General features: G+C 45.9%; 1 protein-coding gene across 3 annotated transcripts in view; it reads right to left on the bottom strand.

Annotated features, from left to right (window-relative positions):
* Positions 1 to 16,495, bottom strand: part of PLCG2 (phospholipase C gamma 2) — a 391,280-nt gene that overhangs the window by 155,426 nt on the left and 219,359 nt on the right. For all 3 annotated transcript variants that reach the window (XM_063945955.1, XM_063945956.1, XM_063945957.1), the window contains exons 12-14: positions 15,748 to 15,833; positions 14,061 to 14,181; positions 8,678 to 8,846 (exon numbers count right to left, since the gene is read on the bottom strand). In XM_063945955.1, coding sequence (XP_063802025.1) covers positions 8,678 to 8,846; positions 14,061 to 14,181; positions 15,748 to 15,833 — 376 coding nt within the window. The remainder of the gene's footprint in view (positions 1 to 8,677; positions 8,847 to 14,060; positions 14,182 to 15,747; positions 15,834 to 16,495) is intronic.

Below are 16,495 nucleotides of genomic sequence, written 5' to 3'. Positions count from 1 at the left end.
CAGCCTTTTAAATAATGTGAGCTGAATTAATATTTATGAGACTGTTCCCTATCCTATCAGTTCATCAGAGCTTGAGGAACAGAAGTCAGGACTCAGGAATAGGTCAGGCCACAAAGAAATGAGTCAGGCCACACAGAAATGAGTCAGGCCACACAGAAATGAGTCAGACCACACAGAGATGAGTCAGGCCACACAGAGATGAGTCAGACCACACAGAAATGAGTCAGGCCACACAGAAATGAGTCAGACCACACAGAAATGAGTCAGGCCACACAGAAATGAGACAGACCACACAGAAATGAGTCAGACCACACAGAAATGAGTCAGGCCACACAGAAATGAGTCAGACCACACAGAGATGAGTCAGACCACACAGAAATGAGTCAGACCACACAGATATGAGTCAGGCCACACAGATATGTCAGGCCACACAGATATGCATCAGGCCACACAGATATGTCCTACCTCAGTAATTTTAATCAGGCCTCATATATATTTGTCAAGCCTTTACTAATATAAGTTAGGCCTCATTAATATAACTCAGGCCTCATAAATATTACTCTGGCCCCATTAATATTGGTAAACCTAATAAAAATGACTCAGGCCACATGATTACAAGGCACCGTGGATACAAGTCAGGCCTCATGGATATTACGCATGCCTCAGGAATTAGTCAAGGCTTTTTAATATTGATGAGGCCTCATGAATATATGTCATGTCTTGTGAATATCAGTCTCTTCACATTAGTATAAGTCAGGCCACAATAGTATTAGCAAGGCCTTAGGAATGTTAGGCCTCAAGAATATTACGCAGTGCTTTAGCGATTTATGTCAAGCTTTTGTCAGTATTAGACAGGTCATATGATTATAAGATAGGTCTCATGGTTATTTATTGGCCTAACTAATATTTGCAAGGCTTGACTTGAATTACTGCAGCACTACCTAATTAATATTCTTGAGGCTTCATAAATATTAGTAGATCCTCATGCACTTTATTCAGGCCTCGTGAATATAAGTCAGGCCTTGTAAATATTACTCAGGCTATATTAGTCAGGCCTCATGTATATTACTCAGGCCACATGAATATTACTCAGGCCACATGAATATTACTCAGGCCATATGAATATTAGTCAGGCCATATTAGAATTACTCAGGCCACATGAATATTAGTCAGGCCTCATGAATATTAGTCAGGCTTCATATATATTACTGAGGCCTCATGTATATTACTGAAGCCACATGAATATTACTCAGGCCACATGAATATTAGTCAGGCCTCATGAATATTAGTCAGGCCACATGAATATTAGTCAGGCCACATACATATTAGTCCGGCCTTGCAAATACTAGTCATGCCACATTATGGTTAGTCAGGCGTCATGTATATTACTCAGGCCACATTAATATTACACACAAACTTGGTATCTGCACACTCTTATAGTATTAGAATATCATGGGTATATGTAGTTCATCGACATATACCCACTTGATGGAAACCCCTCTTCCCAATAGTTAATAATATTATTGTGTAAGGGGGTGCTGTCAACTACAGTGTATATGAACATGAGTTTGAGAGGAAAAACAAGAGGAAATCTGTACTGTTGACGCACTGAACAGATGAATATTCATCTGTTCAGTGCGTCAACAGTACAGATTTCCTCTTGTTTTTCCTCTCAAACTCCTGCACATTAATATTACTCAGACCACATTAATATTATTCCGTCCACATGAATATTATTCAGGTCTCATGAATATTATTCAAGCCTCATGCATATTAATCAGGCCTCATGAATATTAGTCAGGCCACATAAATATTAGTCAGGCCACTTAAATATTAGTCAAGCCACATGAAAATTAGTTAAGCCTCATGAATATTAGGCAGTGCGTCAGTGTTTTCACTGGCTCCTAGCGAGCTGTCAGGCTGCTAACATGTTCAGCCCAGCAAAAACATCATATTGATAAATCCCTAAGAAATTCAAAGTTGTTGCGAACACACAGGTATATATTGTAGGAAAAACAAATGACAGGTCTATGCCCTATAAACTAGTGGAAATAAATTATTATTATATTATTATTATTATTATTATTATTATTATTATTATTATTATTATTATTATTATTATATTATATGTGGAAAATAAAGTATACTGATGATTGCATAGTTACAAACACTTAAAGAGCCGTTATTAAATTTAAAAAAAAAAAAGCTTGGTATGTGTTATTTAGAGAGCCATTGGGGGATAGATGTGATTTTTGCTTTTTTTAACATAATTATGCATATGTGAAGGCTGGCCTACATAGTACTCTGGGGTCACTGGTCTGAAAGAGTTTATTAATTGCTTAAATTAATTTGTAACCAAGCAATTAACTTTGTTATTTATGTCATTAGGGACTCTACGCTGCCCTGGAAACCTGGCTTCTCGGTGCCCCACAAGGACAAGAAAGAGACAAGGTCTCTGCATACCCTATTGTCAGACATTTTGTGTGCTGAATCTACAATAATGGGGATGCAGCCTAATACGTAACTAGTGACACCCCTTCAGTCATGTCACTAGCTCCAAGGGATTTATATGGCTGCATTCTCAGATAACAAACTGCATTGGAGTAGTGTCATTTGTTTATAATTCATGGATAGGTTGCCTTCCCAAAATGGCTGCCTCCATTATGTTTCCTCACAAACACACACAATATATAACAATTTGCCTATTTAGTAAATATCTGGAAAAAATATGACAAAGTCCAGTGATTATTCTCTGACAGACTGCAGAAGGTACGTATTTCCGGAATTCGGTCATCAAAGATTCAAAGTGCATGAAAGTTAATGTGTAACTTGGTTATTGTAGAGATGTGCGGCGTCCACTTTTCGTGTTTTGTGTTTTGGTTTTGGTTCTGGTTCCATGATCGTGTTTTGGATCTGGATTGGTTTTGCCAAAACCACCCTTTCGTGTTTTGGTTTTGGATTTGGATGATCTTTGAAAAAAACATAAAAACAGCTAAAATCACATAATTTGGGAGTAATTTTGATCCTACGGTATTATTAACCTCAATAACATTCATTTCCAGTCTATTCTGAACACCTCACAATATTGTTTTTAGGCCAAAATGTTGCACCGAGGTGGCTGGATGACTAAGCTAAGTGACACAAGTGTGCGGCACAAACACCTGGCCCATCTAGGAGTGGCACTGCAGTTGCAGACAGGATGGCAGATTTAAAAAATAGGCCCCAAACAGCACTTGATGCAAAGAAGAAAAAGAGGTGCAATTAGGCTGGTGGATGGCTAAGCTAAGCGACACAAGTGTGTGGCACAAACACCTGGCCCATCTAGGAGTGGCACTGCAGTTGCAGACAGGATGGCAGATTTAAAAAATAGGCCCCAAACAGCACTTGATGCAAAGAAGAAAAAGAGGTGTAATGAGGTAGCTGTATGACTAAGCTAAGCGACACAAGTGTGTGGCACAAACACCTGGCCCATCTAGGAGTGGCACTGCAGTTGCAGACAGGATGGCACTTAAAAAAACTAGGCCCCAAACAGCCCATCATGCAAAGAAGAAAAAGAGGTACAATGAGGTAGCTGTATGACTAAGCTAAGCGACACAAGTGTGTGGCTCAAACACCTGGCCCATCTAGGAGTGGCACTGCAGTTGTAGACAGGATGGCACTTAAAAAAACTAGGCCCAAAACAGCACATCATGCAAAGAAGAAAAAGAGGTGCAATGAGGTAGCTGTATGACTAAGCTAAGAGACACAAGTGTGCGGCACAAACAACATGGGACGTGCTGGAATTTGCCCAGATGTTATATACGCACAATATTGGTGGCACAGGATAGTGTACCCCTAAACCACACACCCACACACATGGTAAAGCCTATAAAATTAATTTGGATAATAATAACCCTTTTATATAGCGCTATTATAATAATATGCAGCACAGACGAGCGTACCCCTACACCACACAGGGCATACCCTGTAAAAATTATTTGGATAATAAAGTAATGTATATAAGCCTTTTATTTGGAGTAAATAATATACAGCACAGGACACCACCACTGGATTTATGGCAGCACAAGACACCACCACTGGACTGATGCAGCACAAGACAGCACCACTGGACTGGACTTATACGGCAGTACCGCTGGACTAATACGGCAGTAGCACTGGAGTTGTACGGCAGTGTCAGACAGGATGGCACTTTAAAAAACTAGTCCCCAAACAGCACATGATGCATAGACGAAAAAGAGGTGCAAGATGGAATTGTCCTTGGGCCCTCCCACCCACTCTTATGTTGTATAAACAGGACATGCACACTTTAACAAACCAATCATTTCAGCGACAGGGTCTGCCACACGACTGTGGCTGAAATGAGTGGTTTGTTTGGGACTACACCAAAAAGAAGCAATCAATCTCTCCTTGCACAAACTGGCTCTACAGAGGCAAGATGTCGACCTTATCCTCATCCTCCGATTCCTCACTCCTTTCAGTGTGTACATCCTCCTCCTTACAGAGTATTAATTCGTCCCCACTGGAAACCACCATCGCAGGTCCCTCTATACTTTCTGTAGGCAATTGCTGGTAAAGGTCTTCCTGGAGGAATTTATAATTCATTTTGATGAACATCATCTTCTCCACATTTTGAGGAAGTAACCTCCTACGCCGATCGCTGACAAGGTTACTGGCTGCACTAAACACTCTTTCGGAGTACACACTGGTGGGGGGGGGGCAACTTAGGTAAAATAAAGCCAGTTTGTGCAAGGGCATCCAAATTGCCTCTTTTTCCTGCCAGTATACGTACGGACTGTCTGACATGCCTACTTGGATGCTGTCACTCATATAATCCTCCACCATTCTTTCAATGGTGACATAATCATATGCAGTGACAGTAGACATGTCAGTAATCGTTGTCAGGTCCTTCAGTCTGGACCAGATGTCAGCTTTCGCTCCTGACTGCCCTGCATCACCGCCAGCGGGTGGGCTAAAAAATCTTATCCTTTTCCTCGCAGCCCCAGTTGCGGGAGAAAATTAAGGAAGAGCTGTTGAGGGGCCACGTTCCGCTTGAGTTGACAATTTTCTCACCAGCAGGTCTTTGAACCTCTGCAGACTTGTGTCTGCCAGAAAGAGAGATACAATGTAGGCTTTAAACCTAGGATCGAGCACGGTGGCCAAAATGTAGTGCTCTTATTTCAACAGATTGACCACCCTTGAATCCTGGCAAAGCGAATGAAGGGCTCCATCCACAAGTCCCATATACTTTGCGGAATCGCTCCGTCTTAGATCCTCCTTCAATTTCTCCAGCTGCTTCTGCAAAAGCCTGATGAGGGGAATGACCTGACTCAAGCTGGCAGTGTCTGAACTGACTTCACGTGTGGCAAGTTCAAAGGGTTGGTGAACATTGCACAAGACGGAAATCATTCTCCACTGCACTTGAGTCAGGTGCATTCCCCCTCCTTTGCCTATATCGTAGGTGGAAGTATAGGCTTGAATAGCCTTTTGCTGCTTCTCCATCCTCTGAAGCATATAGAGGGTTGAATTCCACCTCATTACCACCTCTTGCTTCAGGTGATGGCAGGGCAGGTTCAGGAGTGTTTGATGGCACTCCAGTCTTCGGCACATGCTGGCTGAATGCCGAAAGTGGCCTGCAATTTTTCGGCGACAGCATCTCCTGCACACCCCTGTCATTTTTTAAAAAATTCTGCACCACCAAATTAACTGTATGTGCAAAACATGGGACGTGCTGGAATTTACCCAGATGCTTTGCACGCACAATATTGGTGTCGTTGTCCGATATCACAAATCCCCAGAAGAGTCTAAGTTGGGTAAGCCATTGTGCGTTGATGTCCTTCAGTTTCTGTAAGAGGTTGTCAGCTGTGTGCCTCTTACGGAAAGCGGTGATACATAGCGTAGCCTGCCTAGGAACGAGTTGGCGTCTGCGAGATGCTGCTACTGGTGCCGCTGCTGTTGTTGCTGCGGGAGGCCATACATCTACCCAGTGGGCTGTCACAGTCATATAGTCCTGAGTCTGCCGTGTTCTACTTGTCCACATGTCCGTGGTTAAGTGGACAGTGGGTACAACTGCATTTTTTTAGGACACTGAACACACCTTTTCTGACGTCTGTGTACATTCTTGGTATCGCCTGCCTAGTGAAGTGGAACCTAGATGGGATTTGGTACCGGGGACATACTACCTCAAACAATTCTCTAAGTCCCACTGAACTAATGGCAGATACCGGACCCACGACTAACACCAACATAGCTGTCAAGGCCTCAGTTATCCGCTTTGCAACAGGATGACTGCTGTCATATTTCATCTTCCTCACAAAGGACTGTTGGACAGTCAATTGCTTAGTTGAAGTAGTACAAGTGGTCTTCCGACTTCCCCTCTGGGATGATGATCGACTCCCAGCAGCAACAACAGCAGCGGCAGCAACAGCAGGCATACCACTCAAGGATCCGCCAAAAGAATCCCGGTTAGAAGAGGACTCCTCAGTCTTGCCAGTGTAATGGCCTGCAGGACTACTGACATTCCTGACTGAGGAGGAAGTTGACGTTGAGGGAGTTGGTGGTGTGACTTGCAGGAGCTTGGGTACAAGAGGAAGAAGGGATTTAGGTGTCAGTGGACTGCTTACGCTCTTACCCAACGTTTCACAACTTGACACTGACTTCTGATAAATGCGCTGCAGGTGACGTATAAGGGAGGATGTTCCTAGGTGGTTAACATCCTTACCCCTACTTATTACAGATTGATAGAGGCAACAGATGGCTTGACACCTGTTGTCCGGATTTGTGGAGAAATAATTCCACACCGAAGAGATGGCTTTTTTGGTATTTTGCCCAGGCATCACAATGGGCTTCTTGATCCCACGGACAACAGGTGTCTTCCCCGGTGCCTCATTTAAACAAACCACATCACAATCAGAATCCTGATCATCAACTTCCTCCTCAGCGCCAGCAACACCCATATCCTCATCCTGGTGTACTTCAACAGTGACATCTTCAATTTGACTATCAGGAACTGGACTGTGGGTGCTACTTCCAGCACTTGCAGGGGGCGTGCAAATGGAGGAATGAGCCACCTCTTCCCGTCCAGTGTTGGGAAGGTCAGGCATCGCAACCGCCGACACACTTGGACTCTCCTTGGGGATTTGTGATACCATCTTAGAACGCACTGTTCTTTGCTGTGCTTTTCCAGTTTAACTCCTATCATTTTTATAAGCGGGAGGATGAGGGCTTCCATCGTCATGTGAAGCTGAACCACTAGTCATGAACATAGGCCAGGGCCTTATCCGTTCCTTGCCACTCCGTGTCGTAAATGGCATATTGGCAGGTTTACGTTTCTCCTCAGACCATTGAAATTTATTTTTTGGGTCATTTTACTGAACGTTTGCTTTTTGGATTTGACATGCTCTCTACTATGCCATGGTCATCGGCCTTGGCAGACGACTATGATGGCATTTCATCGTCTACGTCATGACTAGCGGCAGCAGGTTCAGCACTGCCATCTTAGATTATTTTTATTGTTTTTTTATTTTTGGTTACAAATGTTTATGCAGTAATTATTGCTATTTTATATGTATTCTTAATAAATCGCATTATATGTTATTTTATAAGCGCTCCTTGTTTATTGAGTCTATACAAACATTACGCAGGTTCAGCACTAGGAGGAAGTGGTTCTTGATCTTTCCCTATTTTATCCTCCAAATTTTTGTTCTCCATTATTTTTCTGGAGTTATATAACACAATATGCGGCAAAAAGTAGCTAGAGAGCGAACACCTCGGAATGACCCCCAATATGCGGCACCGGAGAGCGTACCCCAACACCACACAGGGCAAACCCTGTAAAAATTATATTTGGATTACATGTTAATAACCCCTTTATTTGGAGTAAATAATATACAGCACAGGACAGACACTACCACTGGTCTGATGCAGGACAACACAGCGACATTGTAAGGGACTTATTATTATACAGCAGCACTGGACATATGGCAGCAGAGGCTAAGACACTACATTGGACTGAGAAGCACAAGACAGCACTAGAATCGCCACCCCACTTTCCCGCCTACACAGACACTGAGGACGGAGACACGTCCTCTCACTACACTCTCCAGGACTGGAGTGAAAATGGCCGCGACGCGCGGCTCCTTATATGAAATCCAAATCCCGCGAGAATCCGACAGCGGGATGATGACGTTTTGCCTCGTTCTGGTTTCCGAGTCAGGCGGGAAAACCCGAGCCGGGCTCGGGACGTGAAGTTCGGTAGGGTCCGGTTCTCTGAGAACCGAACCCGCTCATCTCTAGTTATTATTAGCGCTCAGTAGGAGAGATTACACAGACATGGCTGCTTACTGCTATCACAGACAGGAGCGCTAAACTACAGCACGTAGCAAAGTGTGTATAATAAGGAAGCTCTATTCAGGGGGGAGGGGGGAGGTGGGCATTTCCACGTATGAAAAATATCCTGCAGTAATACACAGCGGCTTCTCATGCACCCCTTCCCATAACATCCCAGCATCATATACATGTATCACTTTAAGGGGGAAATGCACTAAGTAAGTGATAAAGTGGAGAGAGAAGTGCCAACCAATCAGCTCCTTACTGTCATTTTTCAAACACAACATAACAGTTAGGAGCCCAAGTTTTGTTATTGCATTTGTTCCTAATTAGCCTCTAATGCCCCTGTCACCTTGATGATAATCTTCTCCTTCAGCTGTGTGGGTGACGGCAGCTGGTCTGCGCTGACCTCAGTGGGTTTCACCAGCAGCAGCTCTCCAAACATCTCCTTAAACACTCTGGCCATGTATCGCTGCTGCTCCACGTTGCAGTGTTCTTCAATGGACAGTATCAGTGGGTATCTGAAGCGGAGAAGACAATAATGTTACCTAAATGTGGGCATATGGGGGGTCATTCCAAGTTGATCGCTCGCTGGCTAGTTTTAGCAGCCGTGCAAACGCTATGCTGCCGCCCACTGGGGAGTGTATTTTAGTTTAGCAGCCGTACAAACGCTATGCCGCCGCCCACTGGGGAGTGTTTTTTAGCTTAGCAGCCGTGCAAACGCTATGCCGCCTCCCACTGGGGAGTGTTTTTTAGCTTAGCAGCCGTGCAAACGCTATGCCGCCTCCCACTGGGAGTGTATTTTAGCTTAGCAGCCGTGCAAGCGCTATGCCGCCGCCCACTGGGAGTGTATTTTAGCTCAGCAGAAGTGCGAACGCATGTGCAGCCGAGCTCTGCAAAAACAGTTTGTGCAGTTTCTGAGTAGCTCTGAACCTACTCAGCACTTGCGATCACTTCAGACTATTCGTGTCCGGATTTGACGTCACACACCCGCCCAGCGAACGCCCACCCACGCCTGCGTTTTTTCGGACACGCCTGCGTTTTTGCAAACACTCCATGAAAACGGTCAGTTGACACCCAGTAACGCCCACTTCCTGTCAATCTTCTAGCGGCCGCCAGTGCGAAGGAAAACTTCGCTAGAACCTGAGCACAACCACAAAGGGCTTTGTACCCGTACGTCGCGCGTGCGCATTGCGGGGCATACGCGTGCGCAGAAATGCCGATTTTTCACCTAAACGCTGCGCTGTGAAAATCGGCAGCGAGCGATCAACTCGGAATGACCCCCATGGAGGGAGCGCTGATTGCTGTATAAGCCAGGCAGGAGATATATTCAGCTATGTGCGCCCATTAATAATTTCTCCTTTGCCCCCACTACTATGGAGCTGGTACCTTGGGAGACATCTACTAAGCAGTGATAAGAGCGGAGAAGTGAGCCAGTGGAGAAATTGCCCCATCAACCAATCAGCAGCTCTGTATCATTTTATAGTATGCAAAATATAGATGTTACTTCAGTGCTGATTAGTTGCCATGGGCAACTTCTCCACTGGCTCACTTCTCCGCTCTTATCACTGCTTAGTAAATGTCCCCCAAAATCACCATGCAAATTTATCACTCTCCAAGGCTTGATCAATCTGGGCCGCAATGTCTACTTTTGCCTTCACCAATTTCTTAGGGGTCTCTGCATCAACGTACATAGATTTGAGAGCAGTGTGGAGTTCTAATATACAATATATAATAATAATAATGTATAATATACAATGCAGCTCTCCTGAAAAACAAAGCAGGGGCTGACCTGTACCACATCAGAGGTGATGGAGAATTTTGTCACAGGAAGTAGGGAAGGGATTGGATGCCAAGGACATGGTGAATGATAATATCACTATACGGCACATTTATCCTGTACCCTGGTGGGGGCTACTCTCCATGATGTCCAAAGGTAAATTGGGAGGAAAGAGTGGGAATGTGCTGCTCTCTCCATATTCACTATTACACATAGATGCATTCCCAAATATGGGGTATGCCCAGATGGCTTTCCTTCTGCACATAGGGCCTAGGGGGTCATTCCGAGTTGATCGCTAGCTGTTTTCGTTCGCAGCGCAGCGATTAGGTAAATAAGCGGCACTTCTGTGCATGTGTATGCGGCGCAGTACGCACGCGCGACGTACTTTCACAACCGCCGATGCAGTTTCACACAAGGTCTAGCGACGCTTTTCAATCGCACTGCTGGCCGCAGAGTGAGTGACAGGAAGTGGGTGTTTCTGTGAGGTAACTGACCGTTTTCGGGGAGTGTGTGTAAAAACGCAGGCGTGTCAGATACAAACGCAGGCGTGCCTGGGGAAACGCAGGCGTGGCTGGGAGAACGCAGGGCGTGTTCGTGACGTCAAAACAGGAACTAAATAGTCTGAAGTGATCGCAAGTTAGGAGTAAGTATCGAGCTCCTCAGAAACTGCACAATCTATTTTTGTAACCGCTCTGCGATCCTTTCGTTCGCACTTCTGCTAAACTTAGATACACTCCCAGTGGGAGGCAGCATAGCGTTTGCACGGCTGCTAAAAGCAGCTAGCGAGCGAACAACTCGGAATGAGGGCCCTAATTCAGATCTGATCGCTGCTGCAAATTTGTTAGCAGTTGGGCAAAACCTTGGTGGTCATTCCGAGTTGATCGCTCGCTAGCAGTTTTTAGCAGCCGTGCAAACGCTATGCCGCCTCCCACTGGGAGTGTATTTTAGCTTAGCAGAAGTGCAAACGAAAGGATCGCGGAGAGGCGGCAATTTTTTTTTGTGCAGTTTCAGAGTAGCTCAAAACCTACTCAGTGCTTGCGATCACTTCAGACTGTTCAGTTCCTGTTTTGACGTCACGGACACGCCCTGCGTTCGCCCAGCCACGCCTGCGTTTTTCCTAGCACACCTGCGTTTTTCCGAACACTTCCTGAAAACGGTCAGTTGACACCCAGAAACGCCCCCTTCATGTCAATCACTCTGCGGCCAGCAGTGCGACTGAAAAGCTTCGCTAGACCCTGTAATATTACTTCACGCGTGCGCAGTGTGCCGCATATGCATGCGCAGAAGTGCCTTTTTTTGCCTCATCGCTGCACAGCGAACGTATGCAGCTAGTGATCAACTTGGAATGACCACCCATGTGCATTGCAGGTGGGGCAGATGTAACGTGTGCAGAGAGAGTTAGATTTGGGTGGGTTATTTTGTTTCTGTGCAGGGTAAATACTGGCTGCTTTATTTTTACACTGCAATTTAGATTTCAGTTTGAACACACCCCACCTGGCACTGGGGGCATATCTGGCGCTGCGGGGACATGTGTATTTGTCACTGGGGGCATTTCTGTATCTGGCACTGGGGGCATATCTGGCACTGGGGGCATTTCTGTATCTGGCACTGGGGGCATATCTGGCACTGGGGGCATTTCTGTATCTGGCACTGGGGGCATATCTGGCACTGGGGGCATATCTGGCACTGGGGGCATTTCTGTATCTGGCACTGGGGGCATATCTGGCACTGGGGGCATATATGTATCTGGCACTGGGGGGCAATGTATATCTGACACTCTGGGGTCATTTGTGTATCTGGCAATGGGGCATATCTGGCACTGTGGGGGCATTTCTGTATCTGGCACTGGGGGCATATCTGGCTCTGGGGGCATTTCTGTATCTGGCACTGGGGGCATATCTGGCACTGGGGGCATTTCTGTATCTGGCACTGGGGGGCAATGTATATCTGACACTCTGGGGTCATTTGTGTATCTGGCACTGTGAGGCAATGTATATCTGGCATTGTGGGGCAACGTGTATCTGGCACTATTGGGGTCGTATGTGTATCTGCCTCCTCCCCCCCCCCCCCCCCATATGTGTATCACGCCCCCATTTTCATTGGCCACGCCAAATGTGACATTTGGCCACACCCACTTTTTGGCACGCTTTTGGCGTGCGCACACAGTACCTATAAGAAATGTTTTCTACTTGCACCACTGTACGGCCCAATCTGGAGTACTGTATCCAGTTCTGGAGACAATGGGCTAGATGCATCATCGCTTGGAGAGCGATAAAAAAGAGAAATAAAGAGTGCCAGCCAATCAGGTTCCTAGCTGCCATGTCACAGGCTGTGTTTGAAAAATGGCAGTTAGGAGCTGACTGGCTGATACTTTATCTCTCTTCATTTTATCACTTTCCAAGCAATGATGCATCTGGCCCCATATCTCCAGAAGGATATAAATACATTAGAGAGTGTACAAAGAAGGGCAACTAAAATGGTGCATGGCCTACATCACACAACTTACCCGGAAAGGCCAAAAGATCTTAACGTGTATAGTTTGGAGGAGAGAAGGGAAAGGGGGGACATGATAGAAACTTTCATATATACCAAGGGTCTTAAAGTTCAGGAGGTAAACATTCTTCAAAGGAAGAGAAGTATTAGAACTCGAGGACATGCACTGAGACTGGAGGGGGGGAGGTTCAGCGGAAATTTAAGGAAAAATTACTTCACAGAAAAGGTAGTGGATAAGTGGAATAGTCTCCCATCAGAGGTGGTAGAGGCTAAGACTCTAGAGCAATTTAAACATGCTTGGGACAGGCATATGAATATCCTTACAAAGAATTAAGGTTCAAAAAGGGTTGAGATTACCTAAAGGATAATAAAAGGGGCAGACTAGATGGGCCAAGTGGTTCTTATCTGCCGTCACATTCTATGTTTCTATGTTTTCTATGTATATAATGAACATCACTGATGACAGTCCCAGCCTGGAACGCTTTGTCCCAGTGAATGCGCCTGTGTTCCAGAATTTACCAATTGCACAGTAAAATTAAGGGTGATTAAGGTCTGTAGAGTATGTATTCAGTAAGTCGGCATTCAGTATGCTGACACCAGAATAACATAATTTATCACATCGACATCTGGAAATGTCAGCAGGGGCAAAAGTCCAACAAATGACATGCTGACATAGTGAAAATGTAAACTTTACTGTTAGGGTAAGAGTAAGCTTTAGGGTTACATGGCGGCATTGTGAACATGCCGACATTATGGAAATGTTGACCCCTTACAGGTTGTCAATGGTGGTCATTCCGAGTTGATCGCTCGCTAGCAGTTTTTAACAGACGTTCAATCGCTATGCCGCCGCCCACTGGGAGTGTATTTTAGCTTAGCAGAAGTGCGAACGAAAGGATCGCAGAGCGGCTAAAAAGTTGTTTTGTGCAGTTTTAGAGTAGCTTTAGACCTACTCAGCGCTTGCGATCACTTCAGACTGTTCAGTTCCTGTTTTGACGTCACAAACACGCCCTGCGTTCGCCCAGCCACGCCTGCGTTTTTCCTGGCACGCCTGCGTTTTTCCTGTTACGCCTGCATTTTTTCGAACACTCCCTGAAAACGGTCAGTCCACACCCAGAAACGCCCACTTCATGTCACTCACTCTGCGGCCAGCAGTGCGACTGAAAAGCTTCGCTAGACCTTGTGTGAAACCACATCGTTCGTTGTAATAGTACGTCGCGCGTGCGTTTTTTTGCCTCATCACTGCACAGCGAACGAATGCTGCTAGTGATCAACTCGGAATGACCACCCTTGTCAACATTTTAAATGCCGGCATAACATACATATCCTGGTTGATGGGTACAGCGTGTCTGTATAATGAAGGCAAGTGAGCTAGACAAATACAGGTACCTGCTACTTGGCTCCAGCCTATACACCACCGTCATACACAGTCCCCAGTTACTAAAGAGTTACAGCAGAAACTCACTCGGAGGTGACAAATGCATGGTCCTTAATAGCTTGCACCACGTCGTCAAATTTAATTTTCGTTGTTCTTGTCCATCCGTGATAAATAATTGGCTTTCCGTCAGGCCCGTCCCAGCAGTCCACTGGAGAGAGGTGAGAGACAGGGAACAATCACACTTCAGTGAGCTCAGCCCAGCTTCTAGCACAATCCGCTCCCTCATCTACATAGTTAGGGTGCCACCTCAGCAATCCGCCTCGCCAGCAATAGAGCAAATGAACCGGATCATTCCAAATGGGCTCTGTCTAGATTCCCCCAAGCGAACACGTGTTTCAGAAATTCGCTTGCATCAAATTCTGTCTACGGCAAAGGGTCTAAATAATAGCCGAGATGTTTAGGTCTGTAACGTTTGTAGATGTGTACCTGCAGTATCTGCCGCACTCTGGGGGGATGTTCATTTTCTTCAGCTGAACCAATATTACAAAGTCGCTGGCACAACGACTTACTGGGATCGAGGGATATCACCGAGGGGCGAGACGCGGGGCGACCAGCTGGCTCTTCTTCACCCATCAGTGATGTCACTGTTCCCCAGTGCATGGACACAGTTACAAAGCTCCACTTATCAGTCTGGCCTGGGAAAATGATTATTTGTTGCATGTTGTGTTATCAGACGCATGACGCAGAGGATACACACTGAAATGGAAGGTCCGCACGTGTTTGTGTGAAAGTCTGAGAAAAGTGGTCAATATCTGATTGAAATCCTGCCTGAGCCTGATAAAGACCCCGACGGGACTGTTGGCAAAATTCTGGTCCTTTCCCCCTTCATTTGTTAAACCAAACCCTGCCTACAGTGGTGTAGCAATAGCTCCCGCAGACCACGTGGTGGCATGGGGTCGCTGACGACTGTGTTATGCATATTCTATTCACTACTGGCTGTCCCCATAGAAATCTGCTGAAAATGTCCCTCCAAAAATGTCCGCCACCCAGGAGGAGACAGATGCTAGAGGTCCTACTGGACCTCTAGTGACTGACAGGGAAGCACAACACGTATAGGAACGCTGGCCCTACCGGCAAGCATAAAACCCCTAGTGATTAGTCTGAAACCCCAGGCAACGAGCATGAAACCCCTGGCAATGAGCATTAAACCCCTGGCAACAAGCATGAAACCCCTGGCAATGAGCATTAAACCCCCTGGCAACAAGCATTAAACCCCTGGCAATGAGCATTAAACCCCTGGCAACGAGCATGTAGGTAAAAATGTAGTTAATGTATGGGGTGGGGGCTGCAGAAACTTTTTTGGCAGGGGGGCACAAAATTAGAGTTATGCCACTGCCTGCATAAACATGAGTAAATCGGATGATCCCTATCTGGATCTCACAGATGATGTCAGCTGGTACTCACGAATGTGTAGATCAGACATCTGACCGCCCTATTGCTGGACCTCTTCCACTTTGGCAGCCCAGGTCGTGTGTATAATGTTTAACTTTGTGTTTTTCTCTTACTAAAACATTACACTGTTATCAGCATATTTTGGGGTTCTAAAAAACTGCTACATCATTAAATTGTTTATATTACGCTGCGGTTTCCAACTACTAAAGTGTAATGGGGACCAGGAATGGACCATGAATGAAGAGATGTAAGACTCCCCCCCCCCCCCCCCCCCCCCCCCCCACACATCCATAAGACAATAATAAAATCAATCTGTGCTTACATTCAATACACCTGCAGCCCATCCGCAGGCAGCGCACGTAGGCTTCGGTGGAGGACTCACTGCGCAGCTGGTCCCCGGTTAGATACCTAGGGAGGAAGTAGGAAGAGTTAGGAGCGGGAAGAATATGGGTGTAATTAGCACAGAGGCTGCAGGGCCGCCCTCCAGCACGCCGGCCTGACCACACCGCCAGACCCCTGTTATGCACTTCTCCTAACTCCTGATTTTCTGCCTGCATCAAATACTGTAGGATCCAATTTACTGTGCAATTATATACAGCCTGCAGTTCTTATACAGCATGCTCTGCAACAGCCCATCTCTATGGGGACCGCAGTTACCTGCCGCTGTAAGGCGCGTCCTAGTTAGGTGGAACATTGATGCACAAGGCACAATCCCTTCTGCTATGGTCTGTGCACACGTACAGCCACATAAAGCAATATGGCTGTAATATAACCGGTCATTTTTCATATATCAGCCCGACTGTCATGGGGACAGTTTTCTGAGAGGAAAAGAGAATGATAAAGGGCGGTGGTGCTCCCCTAAAGTCACTGGGCGCAATTTAAAGGAGGAAAGTAGACTCCTGTTTAGGGACACTCTCATTAACATATGTGTAACCTTAGCTTTTATTGTTTCTGTCAGAAAAAAACACACAGTCATGCATTCACATATTGGTGCACACCGGGTAAGGTCACTTCCGGGGGTCAGATCCGTACAATGGGCCGGATGTAATGCAGTACGAGACAGCCGGAGC

The sequence above is a fragment of the Pseudophryne corroboree genome, chromosome 11 (assembly GCF_028390025.1).
Source record: "Pseudophryne corroboree isolate aPseCor3 chromosome 11, aPseCor3.hap2, whole genome shotgun sequence".
Classification (NCBI taxonomy): Eukaryota; Metazoa; Chordata; class Amphibia; order Anura; family Myobatrachidae; genus Pseudophryne; species Pseudophryne corroboree.
Note: the sequence above shows the minus strand (reverse complement) of the source record. Positions and strands in the feature narration are given on the sequence as shown.